The sequence below is a fragment of the Hordeum vulgare genome, chromosome 2H, assembly GCF_904849725.1.
Source record: "Hordeum vulgare subsp. vulgare chromosome 2H, MorexV3_pseudomolecules_assembly, whole genome shotgun sequence".
NCBI lineage: Eukaryota > Viridiplantae > Streptophyta > Magnoliopsida > Poales > Poaceae > Hordeum > Hordeum vulgare.
In genome coordinates this window covers 100,274,778-100,300,062 of record NC_058519.1, presented here as the reverse complement: position 1 = coordinate 100,300,062, position 25,285 = coordinate 100,274,778, and the positions used below count along the sequence as shown (strand labels likewise).

Genomic DNA, 25,285 nt, shown 5'->3' with positions numbered 1-25,285 from the left:
TGCAAAACGACGAGATGCGTTTCTATCCCTGTCGAGGGCTTCGAGCCAAAATAAGGATAGGATCGCATCTTGGGCATTACAAAGACACAGCTAACCCTCACCGACCGGAACACCCTGGCAGTAAAACTAGGAGTCCTGCCGACCCTTCATAGAATCGGGGAAGGACATTTGGGGGAAACTACTCTTCCCTCTAAGTTGTATGCCTAAGCCCCCGCAAAGGTGCACTACGTTCGTCTCCCCCCTGATTGAGAAGATTTCTTCACCGTCATCACTCGGCATGTAAACAAGCGTTTTAACAGTCCCCTATGCGGATGGTATCCAAGGAAGTTCTCATACAAAGACACAAAGTAGCTGAATACGAGACGACATTGGGAGGAAGATGGTGAAGTTGCGCACCGAAGAAATCGAGAAACACACGAAGAAGGGATGTGGGGGCATGGAGAAACCTCTCTCCACATGAGTGACGAGGAGCACTCGCTCGTCTCCTCACGACGTAGGCTCCCGCTCTCCCTCCTCCCGCAATCGCCAGCTCCCCGGAGCCACGAGCCCATCGCTCTCCAGCTCCAACAGACGACCTTTGGAGACATGTGACGTCATCCAATCGCCCAGGATACAACCCGACGTAATCACTCCGGCACTCGACAAGGACCCGCGAGAGCCCTTCTTGGCTTTCTCGACTTTTTCGTTGCGCCCTTCACCATATGCACGATGAGGTGGTCGAGGCGAGTGATGGCTGGAGGTGCGGTGGAGCTCTTGAACGCGGCAGCGGGGAATGAGAGGAGGAGGAAAAGCTCCACATCTTAGAGTGTGATGTTCTCCTCCGTCGGTCCTACCCTTTTATATGCTTCCTAAGGGGACCTCCGTCGATCTATCCGTCTTCAAGGAGGGGATCCACAGGATCCCTGGGACAACACGTCTGCAGCACATGGCGACATCTTAGGCGCGTGAATCGAGGCGCCTCGCCACTTCCCCCACTCCCCATGACACCGCCATTTCCGCTCCCTCGAGCGCACTCCTACGATTCAAAAATCATGGACACTCCACCGCGTTTGCATCCCAAATGGATTCCATGTCCTATTGTTTAGAACAGAGTGGGTCAGACATCCCATGACTCGTCCTTCCGCAGGACTTCGATCACTCGGATACACATAAAGATGACCACGCTGCCCTTACCATGGCACGAGTAGGATCCGTCCTAACTTCCTCTGGTCATTCAGAGCTCCGGGCTCGCGTTCATCCGAACCATCAATTAATCTCCCTGAGAGATAAGCAATTGCTATCGACTGTAGGCATGCGGACATGATCGAACACTCGAAAAATTTCACTCCTGAATCCATAGTGGCTTACTGAGAGTTGAGTGAAACATCCCTCAGCTACATCTCCGGCATATCCAAGACACTGAGAGCACTGAGAAGTGCCTTTCCCTCGACCACTAAAACCTCAACCGATTCTGGGGCTACTAATGGGGTTGTCCATTAGGGGTAGGGCCATCAATGTCCTCAAGGCTACCGGTGCAGTCTCAGTGTCACTCGGGCAACAAATTCTCACTCGAAATCGAAGGGTCACTCGGCCCGTCTTCGGTCAGTCGAGCGTGCTCCGATAATCAGACTAGAACAAGGTGCGGATGAGGAAGAGACTACAACAGCAAGAGACTTACTACCACATAAAGTACACTGAAGACCGACATTACCATTAATGTTAGAGCTAGAGCTGCTGTTACTAGTAACTTCCGTAGTTATTATCATTAACTCACCCTTGTAATGGTGCTCGACCGGTTGTGGCGCACTCTATATAAGCCGCACCCGAGCTCTTGGACAAGGGTTGAGCATTCTGTATACTCACACCCCCATAAGAAAACACCAAGCCTCCGGTCTCGAGGCGCAGGGTCTTTACCACTCCTCAGTGGGGCCCGAACTCGTACATCCGAGTGTGACCACTATGCTATATCTAGGCTCCGCCCTTCGTTCGTACCCCTCGTAATATTGTCAGGTTCATTCCCACGACAACAACCTTGCTTGTCGCCATCTGTCCGATGTGAATGGCTCGACCTTATCCCTTTTCTCCATCCACCTCTTTTTTCTCTCTATAGCCATACGGGGCCGTCGGAGCACGAATCCCCTTTCTCCACACCCATCTCTTTCGCTTCATTCTCTCTCTCTCTCTCTCTCCATGGATTTGCCCTTTCCTCCCCGTTCGCTCATTTTGCAAGAACAAGACATGGGTGCTGTCACTTCATGCAAGGGGAGATGCGTCAATGACGCCAAGGACAACGACCATGTGGTACACCACTGATTGCCTTGACATGATACAGTGACCGGGCTGGGCGGCGATGTTGAAGCGTTCGCCGAGGATGTTACAGAGGGACGTAAGAGGGCTCATCTTGCACCATGGCGACGACGTCGAACGGTGGTGGTGCTGTTGGCGGTGTTTCTGAACTTATTCTTCATTGCATTTTTTCTGCAACATTATTTATGTTGTAAAAAGTTTCTTCAGCAACAACACCTATGTAAAATAAAGAAAAAAAATCTGCAACATATCTGTGTTAAAAAACAATTCTGCAAATGTTTTTGTAACACGGGCTATGTTGTAAATGTTTTTGCAACACGGGCTATGTTGCAAATGTTTCCGCAACACGAGCTTTGTTGCAAAGTTCTGCAACACTACCTTTATTGCAATGGTGTGGGCGGGATTGGACCGTAGGATGACGCTGAATGTATACGGAGGCGGCGAAACTTTTAGAAAGATTTGTTGGCCAACGCGGTCCTTTTTTATAAGGGAAAAGTTTACGTTCAGCCGACGGATCGCACGCGAGCGATCCGCCGGCTCCTCTGTACGACGCGTGTTTTTTTCATGTAACTTTACATGTGTCGCAAAATTTTCCTCCGCAACAATACACACGTTGCAAAACAAAAACGAAGAAAACGCCGAAACATGCGCAAAGAAAAAAACTGCAACAAAGCGATTGTTTCAAAAACTCGAGCGTTGTTTCAGGAATTACTGGGTGCCGAGCCGAAGCGCGCGCGAAGAAAAAACTGTAACAAAACGATTATTTCAGAAACTCGAGTGTTGTTTCAGGAATTACCGGGTGCCCAACCGAAGCGCGCGCGAAGAAAAAAAAACTGCAACAAAGCGATTGTTTCAGAAACTCGAGCATTGTTTCAGGAATTACCGGATACCCAGCCGAAGCGCGCGCGAAGAAAAAAAACCTGCAACAAATCGATTATTTCAGAAACTCGAGCATTGTTTCAGGAATTAGGCCAAAGCCCCACGTGTGAATCGGATTGGAAATAATCCGTCGGTGGACGCGTAGCGTTGCCCAAGGGCAACGCTACGCGTCCACCGACGGATTATTTCCAATGATCCGTCACCTTTACAGCCGTTTGATTATCTCCATCCAGCCGATCTGCACGCGGGGCTTCATCCGAGCATCCAGTAATTCCTGAAACGACGCTCGAGTTTCTGAAACAATCGCTTTGTTGCAGGTTGTTTTTCTTCGCGCGCGCTTCGGCTGATCACCCGTAATTTCTGAGACAACGCTCGAGTTTCTGAAACAATCACTTTGTTGCAGTTTTTTTTCTATGCACGAATTTCGACTGGGCACTTAGTAATTTCTGAAACAACGCTTGAGTTTCTGAAACAATCGCTTCGTTGCAAAAAATAATTCCTTTCTCTTTCTGCAACAGTGGCCGTGTTGCAGAAACAACAAGAGAAATAACAAACTATGCAAAAGAACGTGCCTGATCAAGCATGGATCAAGCGATTCAACGGCTGTGTGGGTGGCGGAGCTCTCCGCGCGATCAGCCGGTAGAGCGTTAGCTTTTTCCTTTTTATAAAGCCACGTCTATCATAGTGTAAAAAAGTCTTACATTTTAGGACCGACGGGTATATAAAAGGACCGCGTTGTTAACACTGTTTTTTTTAGGCAGGATTAACACTGGATAATACAGGGGTCGCCGGTGGGTCGCCGGGAGGAGACCCAAAACCGAAAACTAGCGAGCGAGATTCCAGGCCCACGTATTCAGGGACAGACCCGACCCAAGACACGAGGCAAAACAAACAGGCTCTACCCTTTCCCTTCATTCATCCCTCTTTCTCTTTCTCTTCCACCCCGACCTTCTCGACCCTTCCATCCCCTCCCCCACCCCACCAATCTACCGTCGACTGGGCAGCGGGGCCGCGCGATGCTGCCGCAGCAGAACCAGGCCCAGGCGGCGGCGATGATGCAGCAGGCGGCGGCGCTGCAGTCCATGTACGCGATGCCGCCGCCGCCCCACCACCACCTCCTCGGCGCCGCGCCGCCGCAACAGGTCCGTACGTTACCGCTCACCTACCCACCCGCTCCCCCACCGCGCCCGCCCGCACGGCGGCGTCCCGCGGAAGTTTGGTCCGCCGGAGGGCTGATTTTGGATGAGCCTAGTGTTCGAACATCGGGGACGGCTGTAGCCTGCGGGCGTTTGGGTTTGTCCCCTGTTACCCGCTTTGTCTTGGTGGTTTGGGAGGTGCTTCTAGTCTGAAGCAGTTTTTGGTAAATGGAGCGATTGTTTATTGAGCCAGGGGATTCGTGGAATTCCGCTGTTCAGCGTGTCTCCAGTGTCAGAGTGGACTGGATTCTGTCGGCGCTGCCTAAGTAGAAACCTAGGACAGTAGTGTTCTAACTGGCCGCGAATGATCAAGTTCACTCTGTTCGTTTCGGGTATAAGGAGCATAGCGAGTGATCTTAAGGTGCTTAGCGTTTGATTTCGATGTCCAGTTAAGCGAGGGAACAGTCTCCAGGTTATATGGACGTTTTTATATATTATTATGTTGGAGTGAATGAGTAGCGAGTAATTGGTAAGAGTCCGGTTCTAGGATTTCTCATTTGTTTCACTTTGCAAAACCAATAGGATGATTTCAGCCTGTTTGGTTAAGTTTCTTAACGGGATTGAGGACTTATTGGTCTGGAGTGATAGTACTAGGACTTTGATTTTTAGTTAGTGGTTTGCTTGTGATGCTGATTAGGTGGAAGACTGCTAATGTTTCAAATTATGGTATTCTGGACCTTTTGGTTGATTGATTAAATTTTACTCATCCAATTCTAGCTGGGAGCTGCATTAACCTTGCCGCTCTGTTGTATCATTTTTTACCCAAATGATTTGACATTGTGGGTTATTTTTTAAGTATCTTTCACCCAAATAATGAGTTTTGTGCTTGCCTTGTCATGCACCTGATGTAAAATGCTTACATTGTTATTACATGACATTTTCCAGTATTTTGCATTTACGCATACCTTTTTTCCTGACCGATTAGGTTTTCATCGCAAACTCAAAGCATGTAGATTCTTTTATTCTTGATGTTACACTTAACATATTGGAACTTCCTTGTGATATCTTATAGTGTGCTGTGCTGTATAGCTTGCACACATTTGACTTCTTCTTATGTTCTTGCTTATCAATAGATTTTTCTTTTCTTTCCTTCATTATTTTTATATTTTTATTTTTGCAGATAGAGCCAATTCTTACTGGAAATCTGCCACCTGGTTTTGATACAAGTACATGCCGCAGTGTGTGAGTCCCATTAGTGATTTTTTTCTTTATTTTTTTCTTTGCATGCTTTGGATTGCATATCACATTTTGAACTTTTACTTCCTTTTGCTTGCACACTTGTAGATTTATAATACTCCCTCCGATCCAATGTAAGTGTTGCAGTCTTGAACTAATGTTTAATTAAGTTAAGTTCAAAACTGCGACACTTACATTGGATCGGAGGGAGTACCTAGTTTCACTTTGATGCTCTTGCATGGATATCGTCTATTTTTGTCTGGCAAATACTTAATTACAAGCAATTTTCACAATGTTTTCTGATTTGCCAAGTTTCTATAAATTTTAGATATGTCGGCAATATTCATGTTCAAGTGACCGAGGCACTTCTCCGGGAGGTTTTTCAGAGTGCTGGTTCAGTTGACGGATGCAAGCTTATAAGAAAAGAGAAGGTAGTTTCCTTTTTTTGGGGTGCAATTATTTTTGCTTTTAGAAGGTGGATACGAATATATGATTCAAGTTTACAGGATAGCAAAATTGACCTTTGACTGTATCTTTTCTTCAGTCCTCATATGGTTTTGTTGACTACTACGAACGCGGATCAGCTGCCCTAGCAATTTTGACACTTAACGGGAAGCAAATGTAAGAAAAAGGAATAGCTAGGAGCAGCTACTATTTCTATTCTTCTGAAAGCTGGTTTTGTCACTTGTTTCCAATACTATATCTTAATAAAGAACATTATTTCAGTTTTGGGCAGCCTATCAGAGTTAATTGGGCATATGCTAGTGGCCAGAGGGAGGATACAACAGGTCAGTACTACTGTTTCTTGTGAATCAGTATTCTAGCATCTTTTGTGGTAGCTTTCGGGCAATTATGTTAATCCTTATTCATTTTACAGACCATTTCCATATTTTTGTTGGTGATCTTAGCCCTGAGGTCACGGATTCTGCATTATTTGCATTCTTCTCAGCATATTCCCCCAACTGCTCGTAAGCATTTCGTGCTTCCTTATATTCATTACTTTCTTTTTCTATTGGGCTTAGTTGTCCTTTTGAGAATTTGTGCTTTCCTGAACATCGATGGTGCTGTTATACCTAATATTCGTCGATTGGCAGTGGTCCTTGTGTTGCCTAGTGTTGAATCATTTTAAAATGGTGTGATTTGTGTTATCTAGTGATGCTCGAGTAATGTGGGACCAAAAGACCGGAAGATCAAGAGGTTACGGCTTTGTTTCCTTCAGGAATCAACAGGTGTGCTGATTCTCAGTCCCAACCATCTGAATCTGTGCTTTATCCGTTCCTGGTATTTGCTGAAATTGATTTATTTGATCTGCAGGATGCACAGAGTGCCATAAATGACTTAAATGGTATACCCTCAAAACTTTTCTTGTTCGAACCTTTTTTATGTGGGGTGTGTGGAAACTATAAGATGGCTGAATATTATGATGTATTAATGTGACCCTCGTATGGGGTATATATAGGAGTACATGTGAGGGAGAGAGACTTGGAGTACAAGACATTGCATGTTTAAACTAATTCTATCTCTATCTCCTTATCTCTAACTTGAACACAGTTATACTTCTAACATTTCCCCTTGGTCGTAGTGGGAATGAAGCGGACGATTGCGATTGAATTTTGAAGCCTTGTGCTTCCGTCGTCTTCTCCGCTGTGCCATCATCAACTGCGTCTTTGATGGGTCGGCACCTAGGACAGTGATTGCGTCCCCTTCTAGTGTCCTTCATGTCTCTTCTCTGTTCCCTCCAGTCACAGCGGGAGTGGCGTGGACGCAATTGACGACGCGGGCGTTGTTGACTGGAGTTCTTGCCGATGTATGTCGATGTCGAGGTAGCCGGTCATGGTGATGTAGCCGTGGCCGATGGTGTAGTCATCGTGGATGATGAAGCCGCACAAAGGCAGAGGTGCAAAAAAAATGTGCTATGTGTATGACGGAGCTGCAATTGTATAGCTAACGCTTTGCACCTGGAGAGGTACCGTCGGGGGCGCCTTGTGAATGTCAGAGGACACGGTTGTAGGTGAGACCACCAGTTTTGCCAAGACTGGAGAAAGCCCACTGTGCACACAACGGTTTTGCTAGGACCGTGTGCGCGTTTGCAGTGGCTTTCAGAAATGTCATGCTGGTGTGTCGATGCAGTCTTAGCAGCCGGACGCAGTCAATGTCGTCGTTGGTGTCGTGCGCGTCTTGCAGTAGTACTGTTGGAGGACGCGTGTCCATCCTTATGGACGAGGTTGTAGAGGCGGCGGTGGTTTGTTGACGATGATGTTGATGAAGACCACATTGAAGATGACCTTGGCGATGAAGTGTCGGCGATGGTGTTGCAGCGGCGTGTCGACAATGATGTGTCGCTTGAAGGCGTCCCCATGGCGATGAAGTGTCGATGCCGTGTCGTGCCGAAGAAGTCGATGAAGAATTGCATCTTTTTCCACACCGGCATGGCATGTGGATGATGCATATCGAAATCGCTTCTCGAGATATATTGGCTAGTAGTCTGGTGTAATTGTACAACCTGATCTTGATGTTCGGCTTGATGAAGGAGTCGATCGCTGACTCCACGCGGGTCGGTGTAGATGGACGATGCTTGGTTCGGTGAAGATCATGTGTTGATGTAGAAAAGAATCCATACATGCGGTCCTGTGCATGCAGCGTAGCCCTGTGTACAGCTTGCATGCGTTCACTGGACCGCGTCATGTGACGCTGGAGTTGCAGCGAAGAGAATGATGTTGAATGGACCAGCGTGTGTACATAGATCGGATCGGGTATTTCTCTGTGTACGCACGCCTGGAATAGCACGGAGGCAGAGCCGCTGCTTGCACCCGCAGCTGGAGGCATACAGAGAGCCCGGCTGGAGATATACTAGAGCGGCCGGGGGCCATGAAGCGCCCGCGGGTGGCCAGTCCGGTGTGTTTGGTTGATGTCGCCCCGTCATGCGCGTGCTGCTCGTTCAGATCGAAGCAGGCCTGTGTCGATGCTGGAACCGGCAAGATCAGTGCACACGCGCGTACATGGCCGGACGGTGCCATGCGCGTACATGTGAGGGAGAGAGACTTTAAGTACAAGACAAGACAACACATTACATGTTTAAACTAATTCCATCTCTATCTCCTTATCTCTAACTTGAACACAATTATACTTCTAGCACAGTGAGGGTTTCGATTTGTTCTGCCTGTAGGCCTATGCATTTGATATTTTCCACGATTGAAACAATTATGTAAATGACATTTTGTGTGCTAGCTTCTTAGTTTTAAAATGCTGGTGATGAATTTTTTTACAAAAATAACCTTTCTAGGTCAGTGGCTTGGAAATCGGCAGATTCGTTGCAACTGGGCAACAAAAGGCGCCAACAGTGGCGAGGACCAGCTAGCATCAGATTCGAAAAGTATAGTTGATGTAAATAACAATTTCACAGGTATACTATGGACCTGTTGTATTTTATACCATTTGGATTATTACTTCCTTAAATTTGCTAAGATGTTGGTTTCAAAAGATGGGTTATGTAGAATATTAGTTCTTCGATATGTGCTATTATCATTGCCAAATAATCTTTTCATTAACAATACTTTTCATAAAGGTTTTATTTGTTCGTGTTGATGCTGAAGTTTGATTAGTAAAGCATACCCGCTTAAAGCTGCACTTTTCTAAATTTAGCAGTAATTAGCTGGTTTGATCAGAATATTTCTATGGCTATGTGATTCTAGACTGCTTGATTGTATTTATTTGGTTTCTGTGATATCTATTTTTGTTGCGATGCTTTATGTTCACATGATGTTCTTGGGCTTTGACTGCTAGGAACTTAAGTATTGCAGTTCTTCATATGTTATACAAAGTCTATATTATTATCCTTATCCTGAGATTTGTGCTGTCTACTATTTGTCTTGTCCAGAAAATGCAAAGCAGAAATCAAACGAAGATGCTCCTGAAAATAATCCATTGTACAGAACTGTTTATGTTGGGAACCTTGCTCACGAGGTAATTCTCTTGAAGCATGCTTCTTTGGATGCATCTCTTATGCTTTACCACTCACTTGCATGGCTAATATAGACTATAAACTCTGCTGTTACACGAATCACTTTGCATGTGGTATAATGAGCTTATTTCAAAATGTGTCATGAATTATCACATTTGTCGCAATTGCCGCCTTAATGATTTCGTGATGTTCTTAATACCAGGTTACTCAAGACGTGCTTCATCGTTTTTTCCATGCACTTGGTGCTGGAGCCATCGAGGAGGTGCGTGTTCAGCATGGCAAAGGTTTTGGTTTTGTCAAGTACAGCAACCATGCTGAAACTGCCCTTGCAATTCAGACGGGTAATGGTCGTATTTTGGGTGGTAAACCAGTCAAGGTTAGCAGCACCTTTCCCTGCTTAACAATTTTGCGGACGTGTCATCTTAACCATCCTTTTTCTTTTCCCACTGCTTTACGTCGCTAGTATTTTATGACTGATGTCCTGATTGGAGCTGCACGTCCGTCTTTTCTCTTGTTTTGCAGTGTTCTTGGGGCAACAAGCCTACACCCCCTGGTACCACCTCTGCTCCTCTGCCCCCTCCTGCTGCTCCTAGCCACCCTGCAGCCGCCAATCTCGTAGCGTATCAACGTGCTATTGCGATGAGCAAGATGGCTTCGACCCAGGCATTGATGCAGGCTCAGCATCTCAGGCAAGCAGCCATGGGGATGGGTGTAGGTGCGAGTCAGGCGATGTACGATGGTACTTTCCAGAACGTTGGTGCCTCACAGCAGCAGCAGCAGCAGCAGCAGCTCATGTACTATTAATTCTAGACTTGGAGTGAGCTCACCTTTGTAATTTGACCCGGATTTTATGTTTTTCTCTTCCTATCTTCATGGTGTCTATATGCAGTGTAACACTATATCGGTGTTGTCGTCTGGCTGTGTTGGTCGTACACCGAATCTGTGTCTGTTTAGTGATGCAAGTTGACCGGTTAATATCGACTTTTATGTTATTTTCTCGTGTGTGTATATAGATCATCTCCCTTAGTATTTATTGATAATAATGTACTCCCTCCGTTCCTAAATATAAGCCTTTCTAAAAGATTATACATATGTATATAGTCATATTTTAAAGTGTAGATCCATTTATTTTGTTTCATACGTAGTCATTTAATGAATTTTTTTAAAAGACTTATATTTAGGACCTGTTGGGAGGCCCTCCGGCTCCCTAACCCCACCGATTTGAGGGGAGCTGGAGGTACCCAGTCTAGGAATTTGGTCGCCGCTCTCACTTTTACTCTGAACCAGTGTAGCCCACGGTATGTGTACCGAGAGGGCCAGGAACACGAGCAAAACCCTATCCGCCGCACATCTACTACCCCTTGCCGCCGCCAGGACGCGTGTTCGGGCAAAGCCGGCGTGGCAGCGGCAGGGAGGTCCTTATCGGGGATTTTTTGATAAAGACACTTTATTAATTCAAAAGATAGCATCAAATCTCTTCCTAATAATAATTAGCAAAATGACCTGTGCGTTGTCATGAAAGAAAAAAAGCATAATCTTTAATGATGGTGACCATATTATGTTCACATATCATCGCTTGATTTAGAAATTTTGTGCACAAACGCAAGAAAATGTTTTTTTTTAAATTTATTCAGAAGTTAAAGCAATCTTTACATTTTCAAAAAATATATATCATGGTTGTCAAAAATCTTGGTAACTCAAAGATTTATTCTGAATTTCAAGAATTTTTTTAGGAAACATTCAATAATAATCCGATCCATCCAACAGTTAATTATTTAAAATTCACACAGGTATATTGTCACAAAGACTTAGAAGCATTAATGTTTAACTACATACATTAGATCTTTCGTGAACAATTTTACAAATATGGAAACGATTTTAAAATCGAGAACATTTTTTACAATTTACAAACATTTACTAAAAATCGTGAATATTTTTTATATTTCGAACGGGTTTAAATATTTTCTTTTCAATTGGCCACCAATTCAAGAAAAGACGAACATAATTTTTGATGTTGGAGGATTTTATTTTAAATTCACAAACATTTTTTGAAATGCATGAAGTTTTTCTGAATAAATAAACATTTTTATAAATCAGTAATATATTTATTAAATTCATGGACATTGTTTTGGAATTTTCAAAAAAATATAAAAATCCGGCACTTTTTTTGAATCCTATTTTTAATTCAAAATAAAAATTCGTCAACATTTTAATCCTAATTCCTATTTTTTAATATGCAAAAGTTTTTGTAATTCTAAATTATTTAAATTATAAATAAACAAAAATGAAACCGAAAATTTTAAATAAAAAAAAGAGACTATCAAAACAGACATTAGCTATTTTTAAAATTTTAGGACATATTTTGCATTAGAAAGCATTTTGTTAAATGCATTTAATAGTTTTTAATACATGGAATTGTATTTGAGATCATGGACTATTCTTATTGTACAAACATTTTTATAAAATTGCAAACATTTTATTGTATGTGCGAGCATTTTTTACAAAACTCCGAGCAGTTTTTGAAGTCACAAGCATTTTAATTTTTTAAATATGTTGATTTATAATTTTCAGTTTATTAAAATTTTAAAGATTATTTAAAGTTCTACATTATTTAAAATAAAAAATAAAACGGAACTGAAAATAAATAAATAAACGGAACTAAAAGCGGGCGCCTGTGCATGGGCCGGCCCATACGGTGTGTTGGATATTCTCCCAGCGTGCAGAGCGTAATATAGGAGGTTTTTACATGGGCCGGCCCAGTCCAAGATTTTTCGTTTTGTGAAACGTTTCCTATTACTTACCGGTGGCATGGTGGATAATTTATGCAAACTTTAGGAGTAATTTTTAAGACGGACGACCAGAAACCGAATTTGATTTATTATTAGGGAGAGATAAAGCAGCTACTTCTTTTGCCGTACGTCGCAGACAAATTTGCAGAAACACCCCTCGCGTTTTCGGTATTCAACCCGCAGTACGTTTTTAAGTTAAAAAAACGTTTCATTGTTTTACATAACCCCCTCCCCGACTTATCCATTCCCGTCCTGAGGAGGCGCCTTCTCGCCGGCGACGGGCGAGGAGGCGATGGGCCGGCGACTGCCCGACGACGGCGCGCGGAGGCGACGGGCCGAAGACGGGCCGGCGACGGCGCGCGGAGGCGGAGAGGACCCTCAAGGGCTGCAGATCCAGCGGTGGGGCTCCCGATCCAATCAGGAGCAGGACAACAACGGCGAGCACAGGAAGGGCACGGGCCGTGAGAGGAGGAGCAGGAGGGGAGTCGCGGCGGGTCACGAGGTCATCCAACGCGGCGGCGCATAGTGGAGGCCGGCGGCGCTCCGTGCTCCGTAGATGGAGTGAAGAGAAGGGAGGGTCGGCGAGAGGAGCAGCAGTAGGATGTAGTCCATGATGCAGGAGATGTTGTCGTTGATGCTCGTGGGCCGGGGCCACGTACGGTGTCCCCATGCCACGACGGGAGATCCATGCCAACGCCGCTCATATGTTCTCTGTTGCCGGCATCGCAACAGAGGCCTTGCAAATATCTGAGATCAAGAGTTGTGGTCATAGCTGTCCAGGGACGAGCCGTTGGACATACGGGGCACAGACTGCTGGTAGTAGTCGATGCTCCGGCGGCCGCCGCCGCCGTTGCTGCTGATGAAGGAGATGTCCGACGAATCCGCGGTGGACCGGCGGCCGCCACTGACAAAGGAGATGTCGGCGCGTCAGGCATGGACATGTGGCTCAGGTCGGCGCACGACTTCCTCGTCGGCCCCATGGACCCGCGCGTGAAGGGCGAGCGGATGAAGGGATCCACCCTCGGCGTTCTTAATCGTGTTGCATTTGAGAAGGCTAATGAAGAATATGCTGCTGTTCTTAATCGTGTTGCATTTGAGAAGGAACGCAACGTCATGAATTCTGTGATGAGTAGACACTGAGCAAAAGTGCAGAAAGGAGATGTTGAGACAGACCCCTCTGATGCTGAGGCAGAACTCTGTGATACCGAGACAGAACCCTGTGATTCCGACAATGATTAGCGAATGGAAGAAACAACAAAAAGTCCTGAAGAAGATTTGGATGATCTTCAAATGGAAGAAACAGATGATCCTTCTGAAGAAGAATTGGATGATGACCTTGTGATCAATATTGCTCCTCGTAAGGCCAATAACTCAGCTGTCCAGTTAAATAGGGCAAACCAATTAGTGAATAAGGTATGCATATTGCAGTTAATTGCCTGAATAATTTTCCTGTGATGTACAATTGTTTCATTCAATTATGTGCAATGACACTCCTAATTAATTTCTAAATAATAGGGTGAGCGGTTCAAAAAACATCAGCATTTTGATGAGATCTCTCCACAAAATAAGAGACAAAAATCAGAGGATTTATCTGAACCTAGAAACCTGAAGCAATCTACTTCAGTGATTGCAGACAGGAGGACTACTGGGAAGTCCTTGCCATTTGTGTGAGTAGCCATCCAAAATGAACAAAAATCATCAGTTTTGTCAGGAAAAGGATTGCATGGTTTCTCTTCCGTACTTGATAGAGCTAAAAGTTCTGCTGCTTTATTTTTTATATAGGCGTGTGATTCCTTAAATTTTGCTGCTACTGCTTCTATGTTGAATTTGCTTTGTGTTGCTTTGTGCGATGGAAAGAAGAGGATCAGAGAGAGAGAGAAGAAGAGAAAAATTGAGACATATTGAGATGGATTTGTGTGTGTGTTGCATGCGTATCGCTGCTGCTGCCTTTTGTGCCGTTCCTCGGCTTTGTTTGCTGCTGGTGAAACCTTGTACATGGAAATACATATGTGAGCTCAGTTACTGGCTACATGTTGTATTAATCCTTCTCGTCGTGATACCTGCAACAAGGTGGATATACCAAAGCTAGCTAACTAAGAAGCAATCAACTAGTTTCAAAGAATATGAAATTATTGCGACGTCATTGATTTAATTTATAGAGTTAGAATGGATGATATTCTTTTTCTCCCGTTGCAACGCACGGGCTCTTTTGTTAGTTGATATAAATCATGATGAATAACATCCGGTCTTTGCATAATGAAGATGCATACAGCCAAACATACAAAATCTAATAGAAAACTAAAAATAAATAAAAACCAACATATCAGCAACAGTAAAGTCATATAGGGCCAACATTTTGCCTATGTCCGAAGAAGATGGTGGACCGATCCAAAGATTATGCTGTCATCCATGTCGGTAAAAACCTCCTTCGCCACCCGCTCCAATCGCGTACACACCGCCTTGAACAACGGTTGTAACTCTGTTCGTTGTAGCGTAGACCATATACGAAGCAAATGCGTACAATGGAAAATAACCTGCAAAGGAGAAGAGTTTATATTATTGAAAACCAAATTATTTCTACATAGCCAAAGCGACCACAATAAGGCATACGCTCCCACCCTTAATAGGGTTTTGAACCTATTTGAAATACCGTCCAACCAATGACCAAAAATGTTGGCAACATTTGTGGGTGGATAAAAATTGGACGCTATTTGGATGATTGGCCATGTAGAAGGAAAACAGAGGTGTTTGATTGTCTCATCGCGAGTATAAAAGCTACACTTCTTAATTCATTGTCAATTGCGGTCGGGCGAGGTTGTCTTTGCTTAGCACAACTCCCGTACGAAGATACCATATAAAGATTTTAGCTTTTAGTGGAATCTTTGACTTCCAAATTTTCTTATCATTATCCATTAGAACCTCTGACTGCCTGAGCGCATAGTACATAGAGTCGACTGTGAAGGACCCAGATGTAGTGAGGTTCCATTAAAACACATCCCGTCCTTGTGTCGGGTTAATCGAATGCAATCCGAATAAGAGATTTTGCCATGACATAAGATGGGGCCGATCAAATCCCGCCTGAAAGAGTTATCTGACGAGGATGAACTGAGGATGTGTGCAAGAGTATCATTCTTATTGCGAACAATGCGGTACAAATCAGGATATTGTTCTCAAAGGCTGGCATTCCCTAGCTAGTTGTCCTCCCAGAAACGAATCTCCGACCCATCACTTATCGCAAATGATCCAAAACAGAAAAGATGCTTCTTTACCGCCATTAGACCAACACAAAAATGCGAGTCACAAGGTTTCCAATAGGCCTGAGACACAACCATTTGGTATAGATACTTATTGCGCAGGAGGGTTTGCCAAACGCCATCCTGAGTAAGTAGTTTGAAAAACCATTTACTAAGTAATGCATCATTCTGGACCCGTAGGTCTTGAATGCCAAGGTCACCTTGGTCTTTTGGCCTACAAACCACACTCCAATTGACCAGCCTATACTTTTTCTTTTCACTATCTCCTTGCCAAAAGAATATGGATCTAAAATAATTCATCCTTTGCAAGACCCCCTTTGGGATTTGGAAAAAAGAAAGAATATAGAGAACCATATTTGTGAGGACAGAATTGATCAAGACTAGCCGTCCTCCAACAGAGAGCAACTTGCCTTTCCAACTGCTCAACCGTTTCTCTAAACGCCCATCTACATGTTTCCATTCTGCCTTTGCGAGGCGTCAATAATGGATCGGTATTCCCAAATATTTAATTGGGAACTGGCCTTGCGCACACCCAAATAGGTCAACGTACTCGCGTGCCACCTCACTAGCTTCTCCAAAGCAGTATAATTCACTTTTATGGAAGTTAATTTTAAGGCCCAACATTTGCTCAAAGTTGAAAGCAAAGGTTTAAGGTTTCGAGCCTTGTGTAGGTCATGTTCCATAAAAAGAATTGTATCATCAGTATATTGCAGAATAGAGAGGCCACCATCCACAAGATGTGGCACTACTCCTGCAATCTGCCCGTCCTGCTTGACACGATCAATCAGAATAGCCAACATGTCAGCAACAATGTTAAATAACATTGGAGACATGGGGTCACCCTGGTGTAGTCCCCTTTCTGTCTGAAAGTAATGGCCTACATCATCATTAACGTTGATGGCCACACTACCTCAAGTGACAAAATTTTGGATCCACTCGTGCCATTTATCAAAGAATCCTTTCATTCTCAGGCCCAGTTGAAGGAACGACCATTTGACCTTGTTAGTGGCCTATTCAAAGTCAACCTTTAATACTACTCCACTCATGTTTTTTCTGTGCATCTCGTGAACGGTCTCATGTAGGATTACTACTCTGTCGAGTATATTTCTTCCTTGCATGAAAGATGTTTGAGATGGACGTACGACATGGTCAGCAATCGTGTTGAGCATATTAGTAGCCACTTTGGTGAAAATATTGAAGCTGACATTAAGGAGATATATGGGTCTATATTGCTGAATCCGCTTAGCCTCCTTAATTTTCGGCAACAAGACAATCTCACCAAAATTGAGCCTAAATAGTTCAAGTTGGCCGGAATGAAGACAATTAAACAACTCCAAAAGGTCAGTCTTAATGACATCCCAGAAATTCTGATAGAATTCTGCGGGGAAGCCATCAGGACCAGGAGCTTTGTTATTTTCCATCTGGAACACCACAACTCTCACCTCCTCTTCAAAGAAAGGTGTCGTGAGGATACCGTTCTATTCTGCCATGACCTATGGAATATCATCTATTCGGGTCTCGTTAAGGTTGAAATTCCCTTCATCTGGCGCCCCTAAAAGAGATTTGTAGTATTTAGTGATATAACTTTCGAGCTGTGTGTATCCTTCGATCCTTCCTCATCTTGTTGGAGACTGAAAATACACTTCTTCCTATGTCGACCATTGGCGACCAATTGGAAATATCGTCTATTACTATCTCCCTTCAAGATGAAGTCGGCTTTGGATCTTTGGTAATATTTGATTTCCTCTTCACACAGAAGACGTGGAATTTGCCCATTGGATTGATTTTTCAATTCAATCTCCTGTTGAGACAAGATGCGAGTTTCTGCAATTTTATCAAGGTCATTAATAATATTTGAGAGTCGTTGCTTTTCTTTTTTGTACAACCCATTGGTGTATTTCGTCCATCGAGAGATATATTGCCTTAAGGCCCTTATTTTGAAATTCCATCTTTGAATAGGTGTATGACCAATAGCGGCCTCTGCCATACTTTCTTGATTATGTCCGTAAAGCCTTCCAGGTGCAACCATCCCAATTCAAACTTGAATGGGTGGTGAGTAGATGGGCTTGTAGATTTGGAATCAAGAATGATGTGCGCATGATCCGATAGTGCCTTTATACGCTCTAGGGCTCGCACAGTTACCATAGGAAATTTTAAGTCCCATTCGGTATCCATGAGTACCCTATTGAGCTTCTCATATGTCGGCACGGAATGGTTATTGGCCCAGGTGAATTGCCTCCCCAACATACTCCTTCCTGAAGATTCAAACTGTCAATTACATCACTGAATAGGAAAGGCCAATGAGTGTCAAAACAATTATTATTTTTCTCTTCCTAGTACCTCAAGATATTAAAGTCCCCTCCAATATGCATCAGATGTGGGTTATCCTTAGCCAGGTTCACCAATTCCCGATGGAAAGCGGATTTATGCTCATCTTGGGCAACACCATATACTGCAACCAGACTCCATGTAAAATTACCAGTTTTGTTTCAAAGGTGAAATTTAATGTGAAATTCACGTGTCGAAAAAGCTAACAAGTCCATGGTTGTGGTTTGTACCCCAAGTAAAATTCCTCCAGACCTTCCACACATTGGTAGATTATGCCATGTGAAGTTGAAACCACCTGATAGGTGATGACTTTGTTTGTGGAGGAGTTGGAGAGCTGTTGAGGGATGGCCAATGAGATGTGTGCTCGAGTTGAAGTCTTTGTCAAGCAGTGCTCCACGATAGCGTTGGTGATCCAGCACGGTGATCTTCAACAGTTACGACGCCTTGCTAGGTTGGTCTCGAATGACAGTGAGCTTGACATATGACTCGGATAGGTTGGCCCCGGAAGATGGTGAGCTTAACATATGACCCGGACTTGTCGTGCAACGACATGTGTGGTTTTTTAATGCCTTCTTTAGGAAGTCTTCGAGATTTAGTCTTCGAGATGGCGATGCTGTTCTAGAATAGGAATAACATTCTCCCCACTCTTTCCTCGTTCTATTGGTGTGCTTATCGCTAGCCCGACGAGGAGGTGGCGTGTCGAAACATGTCACCTCTAGTTCTTCCGGGATCTAGTCGGTTTTGGTTTTCGATGGATCCATATGAAACTGGTCAGCTTCCATTGTCTTCGATATTTCTACATGCTCTTATCGGTATTTTCTTCTTCTAGGCGGCGATTTGCTTCGCATATCGCGGCCATATGACATCTCCTGGCTTGTATTGATGGCTTTTTAGGCTGTTTCTTTTACAAGTTCTTAGGTTTATTTTTTTTAATTTCGTCGAAGCGGAGGCCTAGAGGCGGCATCAAGCTATTCTCATGGCGCTCCGCTGGCAGATGCAGAAGGAAGAAAACTCAGACACCCTAAAGATTTGAAAGATCTGAATGTACTTTTATTTTTATGTATGGGTGTGTTTGTAATGACATATGATACTTAACATTTGTTCTTAGGGCATCTCCAATGGCGGCCCGCAAACCTGTAAGGGCATCTCCTGCCCTAAGTATTTTGATGTTGATGACAACGAGATTTGTGGACTAATCGTGTGCCCTAGCTCTCATGTTGTCTACATATGGCACAAGATGGTTAGGCCTTCCCTTTGGATGGAAAAGATCGATGACAGAATTTCTGACGTGTTTATTTCTTTGGTCATTGGAAATCCGTATTATTAAGAGGGAATTCACATGGGAAGGTACTGAGTGAATCAATGCACGTACACACTCATATTGCACCCACCATATCCTTCCGTTTGAGAGAGAGCCCCTGAAATCTTAGTTAGGGCTGTGGTTTTTACAAGCAAGCGGTTATACCACCTCCCTAAGTGGTTGTACCAGCTTGGCGAGTACAACTCGCACAACCACCGCCCTAAGGGTGATGCCCTAGGGTTTGCAGCCTCCACAAAAGTCTCAAGCGGTTGTACCATTGGGACCATGACGGTTGTACCGCCTAGTCCTTAACCCTTTCCCTAAAGGGTGTGCAAGGTGGTTGTATGGGACCAAGTACCAGTCTACCACCAGAATGGGGTTGCCCCAGTTCTCGTTGTGTGGTGGTTGTTGGGCGGTGGCGGCCCTGTAGTTTTGGTGCAACCGGTACTACCGGTTCTGAAGTGGTTGTACGGCTCCAGACTTAGTCGTCGCCACATACACTGACCAGCCGGTTCCACCGACCTTTGCACCGCTCAACCACCGGAGCCGGGGTGCCCCCGTTCTGTTGTTAGACCAGTGGTTGGGCGGTAGTGGATCGATAGTTCCCTGGTAAGTCTCGGCTTACCGGTACCCCGGTACCCCGGGCGGTTTTACCGCCTATTGATTTTCTGCAGGGTACGAGTGAATCCCGGTTGTACTGGTGGTTCGAGCGATTGTATCGTTGTAGTGTGAAAACTCCAGTAACACTTGTATTTGGCCCCCTATATAAGTGGGTGGCTCTTCCACCTACCATCGACCTCTTGCCACTCTATCTCCTCCATTAATTCCCTTCAAGCTTTCTTGTCCGATCTCTCTCTCTAGCCACTCAAACTTGTTGATTTGCTAGGGATTAAAGGAGGAGACCTAGATCTACACTTCCGCCAAAAGAAACTTGACCCCCATACTTTCTTGTGTGGATTTTGTTTCTCTTGGGTGTTTGAGCACCCTAGACGAAAGAGGCCACCTTAGAGCCACAATCCATTGCAGTGAAGTTCTATGGTGGTGTTGGGAGCCTCCAATTAAGTTGTGTAGATTGCCCCAACCTTGTTTGTAAAGGTCTGATTGCGGCCTTCAAGGAAACCATTAGTAGAATCATGACATCTTGAATTGCACAAGGACGTGAGGATAATATGGTGGCCCTAGTGTCTTCTTAGGGAGGATTGTGCATCCACACCGGTCCAATGGAGATGTACTTCCCTCTCAAGGGAAGGAACTTCGGTAACGCATCCTCATCTTTACAGACTCCACTTGTGGTTACTTCTTACCTTTACTTTGTGCAAGCTATTATTGTGTTGTATCCCTTGCTTTCTTGTGTTGTAATTCTTGTTAGCATCATATATGTTGTTCACCTAGTTGCATTTCTAGACAACCTATTTGTTGCTAAGCCTATTTTGTTTAAAAGAGACACAAATTGGTAGTTGCCTATTCACCCCCTCTAGTTAACCACATAGATCCTTTCAATTGGTATTAGGTCCATGTCTCTTGTAAGGGCTTAATTTCCTAAAGAGTATGGTTGAAAACGGGATTAAGGATGGAGAGAACTCCGTGGCTGAGGGAGTCCCGGACTAAGGGGTCCTCGGCCCGCTTACCTATTTCCATGGGCCGGACTCCTCGGCCGTTCTATCATCATTATTTGACTTCAGATAAATAAAGTGATGATGTATTCAAGATGGACTCTTCCGAAGCCTTGGCATGTACTCCATGGTCACGTAGTGATCGACATGTTCCCTCCTTAATGTATAACCGATGTTGTCTAACCCTAGCGTCCCTGGTATCTATGTAAACCAGAGGGCTTTAGTTAATAGGCTAGATTAAGCTCATTACTCATAGGGTTTAGACCGGAACATCTAATCTCGAGGTAGATCAACTATGTACTTGGTAATCCACCATCAATATAAACAAGAGCATGACGTAGGGTTTTACCTCCATCAAGAGGGCCTGAAACTGGGCAAACACCATCTCCATTGTCTCCTATTACCCATCGATCCTAGATCCATAGTTCGGCCCCCTACCCGAGATCCGCCGTTTTTTACACCGACATTGGTCCTTTCATTGAGAGTTCTAGTGCGAGATCCCAAAAGGATTGATGGCCCATTTAATCATCGGCAACGACATCCGTACCGGGGATATTTTCGTCCTTGGACAAATCTTCGCATTCGGCACCGTCGTGCTGCATGTTGACCCATCCAGTTGCTTAGGCCGGATCAAAAACCTGGCCCCAAGTCAGGAGATCAGGTTCGGGAACTTAGAGGTCATCGCTGACTCCCGGGGGTATCTTATCCCTACAAAGCCTTTGGCCCACGATGCCCTGACATCGGAAGGGGTGGATCTCGCCCTTGAGACGATTCCCGCCCTCGCTTTGGCCCAGGGCCCAAACCATACGACATACGCGAATCATCTTCAAATGAACGTTACCCTAGTGCAACTCCAAGTATCCCGATAATAGCGGCGGTACGGGTAAACCCCATGAATGCCGCAGATATTATGGAATTAAATGAGTTGCTCGGTCGAATTTAGGCCATGGGAGTATCCCACAACCAACCATCAGTCTACGATCAGATCGGGCTCGAACCCAACGATAGGGAAATCCACGTCCCACCTATAACGCACTTGATTGCCACCATTGAGAAGCCAGCTGAAGATTCACCTTCTCAGCCATCGGAGCTTAAAACCGTCTATATTCCAGTATCCGGTAATCCGAATTTCCCTGCTAGTTCAACATCCGAGCTATGCCCCGAACTTAATCAGGGGCATGAGCGGTCATATCCGGCCAGTTGGGCGGACCCTAAGCCTAGCACGCCGGACTCCAGGATGGTGTTAGGTGCAGTCACCAAAACCAAGGATTTGTGTCATCTTATGACACCAAGTTTTTCCCCACCAACCTCCCAATTTAAACACTCTCTAAATACATTAAAAAGCCTAACATACGGGACCTACATTGCATCAGGCAAGAGCCATGAGAGATAGTCCAACACTTTTGGGCTAGATTCCTCCTGACAACAAACCAAATACCGGATTGGAGTGGCTAGGAAATTATAGAAATATTCTGGCATAACTGCCATGATGAGGGAATCCTAAATGCCCTCACGCCGCCACATACACAACTTCACTGGGCTATCTACATTGATACGAAAATACTATGCAATGGAAAGTACCTGTCAGTCTCAAAAAATCCAAGTGGAATCAATCTACACAGAGCAACCCATAGGAGTACGGAGGAAGTGCACGTCCCAACAACGGTAAGCCGATCACGGGCCCGCATGGAATAAGAACAAGTCTTTTGATGGATCTCGAACTTTCCTTGACAAATTATTGGACAACCCATGCCCTATACACTTCGCATTACCCAACACTAGCTCAACCCCTTCGAGCTCGTTGGGTCATTAGGAAGGTAGCCAAAAGCGGAGATGCTATCCTCGGGGCCCAATCATTGCAAAAGCATCCATCCAAACTGCCAGACAACAACGTCAATGTACTCACAATTTATGAGACGTTCTCCTCAAATAATCAGATGAAAAGAGCTATTCGAGAAATCGACCATGTATTCCAGGTGGCAGCAACAAACTCTAGGACAAATACACCCATAACCTTCGCCGAAGAGGACCACCTGGGAATTTGTTCTAACCAAAAACGTGTCGCTCTAGTACTCAACCCCATTATAGATGGTTTTAAACTGTCCAAAGTACTAATGGATGGCGGCAACGGCTTAAACCTCATCTACGAGGATTCCTTGGATTAAATGCAGTTCGATAGATCCCGCGTCGAACAAAGCAACACAACCTTTTGAGGAATTATCCATGGAAGAGAAGCGCGATGCACAAGCCGAGTCTTTCTTGATGTGATATTCGACACCTAAAAGAACTATAGTGTCACATCCCTAGCTACCCTTTGAAGTCTAGCAAGATTGTGCTCATGTTTATTATTGCATTAAAAGTGAAAATAGAAATCCAAGAGAAAAACCCTAGCAACTCCATATTCAATCCAATTCAAAACTTGTGACAAATCAATGAACTCAAAATGGCCTTCACAAAAGTCCATTTTTGATAAATATTGGAAACAACAATTCAGGGTTGAATCTTATTTTTACAAAACATTTGGCTTTTGATTTAAATATTAAAAGCTATTGAAATCACCCAAATATATGATTTCAAATATTTCAGAATTTCATAAAATGTTGAATCTTTTATGTGGGTTTGGAAATATTACAACTAACATCCCAACATTATTTTCACTATTTTATAAATAGTTTGGAGCCAAAAATAAAATCAAACATATGTCAGAAATGTTTAACAAAAACAGAAAGAAAGAAAAATGGAAAAATGCTATCTAGCGCTTACTGATACGTCTCCGTCGTATCTACTTTTTCGAACTCTTTTGCCCTTGTTTTGGACTCTAATTTGCATGATTTGAATGGAACTAACCCGGAGTGACGCTGTTTTCAGCAGAATTGCCATGGTGTTGTTTTTGCGCAAAAATAAAAGTTCTCGGAATGACCTGGAAATGTACGAGGATTTTTTCTGGAATATATAAAAAATACTAGCGCAAGAATCAACTAGAGGGACGGAGCCAGGAGCCCACAAGCCCACCAGGCCCGGCCACCCCCCTGGCCGGGGCTGGCACGCTTGTGAGCTCCTCGGAGCTCCGCCGCCCCCAATTACAGCTCTATATAACCTCTTTCGTCCGGAAAAAATTTAGAGAGAAGAGTTCATCGCGGTTTACGATATGGAGGCGCCGACACCTCCCGTTCTTCCTCTGGAGGGCAGATCTGGAGTCCGTTCTGGGCTTGGAGAGGGGAGATCGTCGCCATCGTCATCATCAACCTTCCTTCATCGCCAATTCCATGATGCTCTTCACCGTTTGTGAGTAATCTCATCGTAGGCTTGCTGGACGGTGATGGGTTGGATGAGATCTATCATGTAATCGAGTTAGTTTTGACGGGGATTGATCCCTAGTACCCACTATGTTTTGAGATTGATGTTGCTACTACTTTGCCATGCTTAATGCTTGTCACTAGGGCCCGAGTGCCATGATTTCAGATCTGAACCTATTATGTTGTCGCCAATATATGTGTGTTTTAGATCCTATCTTGCAAGTTGCAGTCACCTACTATGTGTTATGACCCGGCAACCCCGGAGTGACAATAGCCGGAACCACTCCCGGAGATGACCATAGTATGAGGAGTTCATGTATTCACCAAGTGTTAATGCGTTGGTCCGGTTCTTTATTAAAAGGAGAACCTTAATATCCCATAGTTTCCATTAGGACCCCGCTGCCACGGGAGGGATGGACAATAGATGTCATGCAAGTTCTTTTCCCTAAGCACGTATGACTACATACAGAATACATGCCTACATTAGATTGACGAACGGGAGCTAGTTACTTATCTCTCCGTGTTATAGCTGTTACATGATGAATCACATCCGACATAATAATCCATCACCGATCCAATGCCTACGAGTTTTTCCTACTGGTCCTTGCTATGTTACTTTGCCGCTACCGTTGTCACATGCTGCTGCTGTTACTCTGTTGCTACTCATGTTTCTTTGCTGCTACTCGTTACTGTTGCTACTGTTGCTATCGTACTACCTTGCTACTGATACTTTTCTGCAGACACTAAATCTTTTAGGTGTGGTTGAATTGACAACTCAACTGCTAATACTTGAGAATATTCTTTCGCTTCCCCTTGAGTCGAATCAATAAATTTGGGTTGAATACTCTACCCTCGAAAACTGTTGCGATCCCCTATACTTGTGGGTTATCAAGACCTTTTTCTGGCGCCGTTGCCGGGGATGCCAAGTCAAGAATATTATCCCGTCAACGTGCTTTTTCTGGCGCGGTTGCCGGGGAGGCACAACTATATTCTCTGAGTCACTTGGGATTTACGTCTCCTGGTCACTATGAGGAATTCGATAGATCCAAGAACTAAAGTCTTGCCCTCCACTACGAGGACAGGTAAGGAACTGTCATCTAGCTCTGCACTTGATTCACCTTCAGTTATGAGTAAGTTTGCGACATCACCTCCTGCTAGAAATCTTGATATGTTGTTTGTGCTTGATGATGCTACTTCTGCTGCCCAT

General features: G+C 44.4%; 1 protein-coding gene across 1 annotated transcript; it reads left to right on the top strand.

The window, feature by feature from the left end:
• The first annotated feature begins 4,052 nt into the window (after positions 1-4,052).
• LOC123425320 (oligouridylate-binding protein 1-like) lies at positions 4,053-10,490 on the top strand. The gene is made up of 12 exons (XM_045109003.1): positions 4,053-4,307; positions 5,482-5,543; positions 5,866-5,968; positions 6,082-6,158; positions 6,264-6,325; positions 6,415-6,505; positions 6,691-6,766; positions 6,852-6,882; positions 8,821-8,940; positions 9,415-9,500; positions 9,701-9,874; positions 10,021-10,490. Exons 1-12 carry the CDS (start codon positions 4,182-4,184, stop codon positions 10,300-10,302), a joined length of 1,290 nt encoding a protein of 429 aa, XP_044964938.1. The 5' UTR covers positions 4,053-4,181; the 3' UTR covers positions 10,303-10,490.
• Positions 10,491-25,285: the final 14,795 nt, after the last annotated feature.

What these genes read in the sequence shown, in the direction of transcription:
- LOC123425320 (XM_045109003.1), top strand. Translation starts at nt 4,182, where the DNA reads ATGCTGCCGCAGCAGAACCAGGCCCAGGCGGCGGCGATGATGCAGCAG. An exon ending in ACAAGTACATGCCGCAGTGT is followed by an intron (nt 5,544 to 5,865) that starts GTGAGTCCCATT and finishes TATAAATTTTAG; the next exon opens with ATATGTCGGCAATATTCATG. An exon ending in GCATATTCCCCCAACTGCTC is followed by an intron (nt 6,506 to 6,690) that starts GTAAGCATTTCG and finishes TGTGTTATCTAG; the next exon opens with TGATGCTCGAGTAATGTGGG.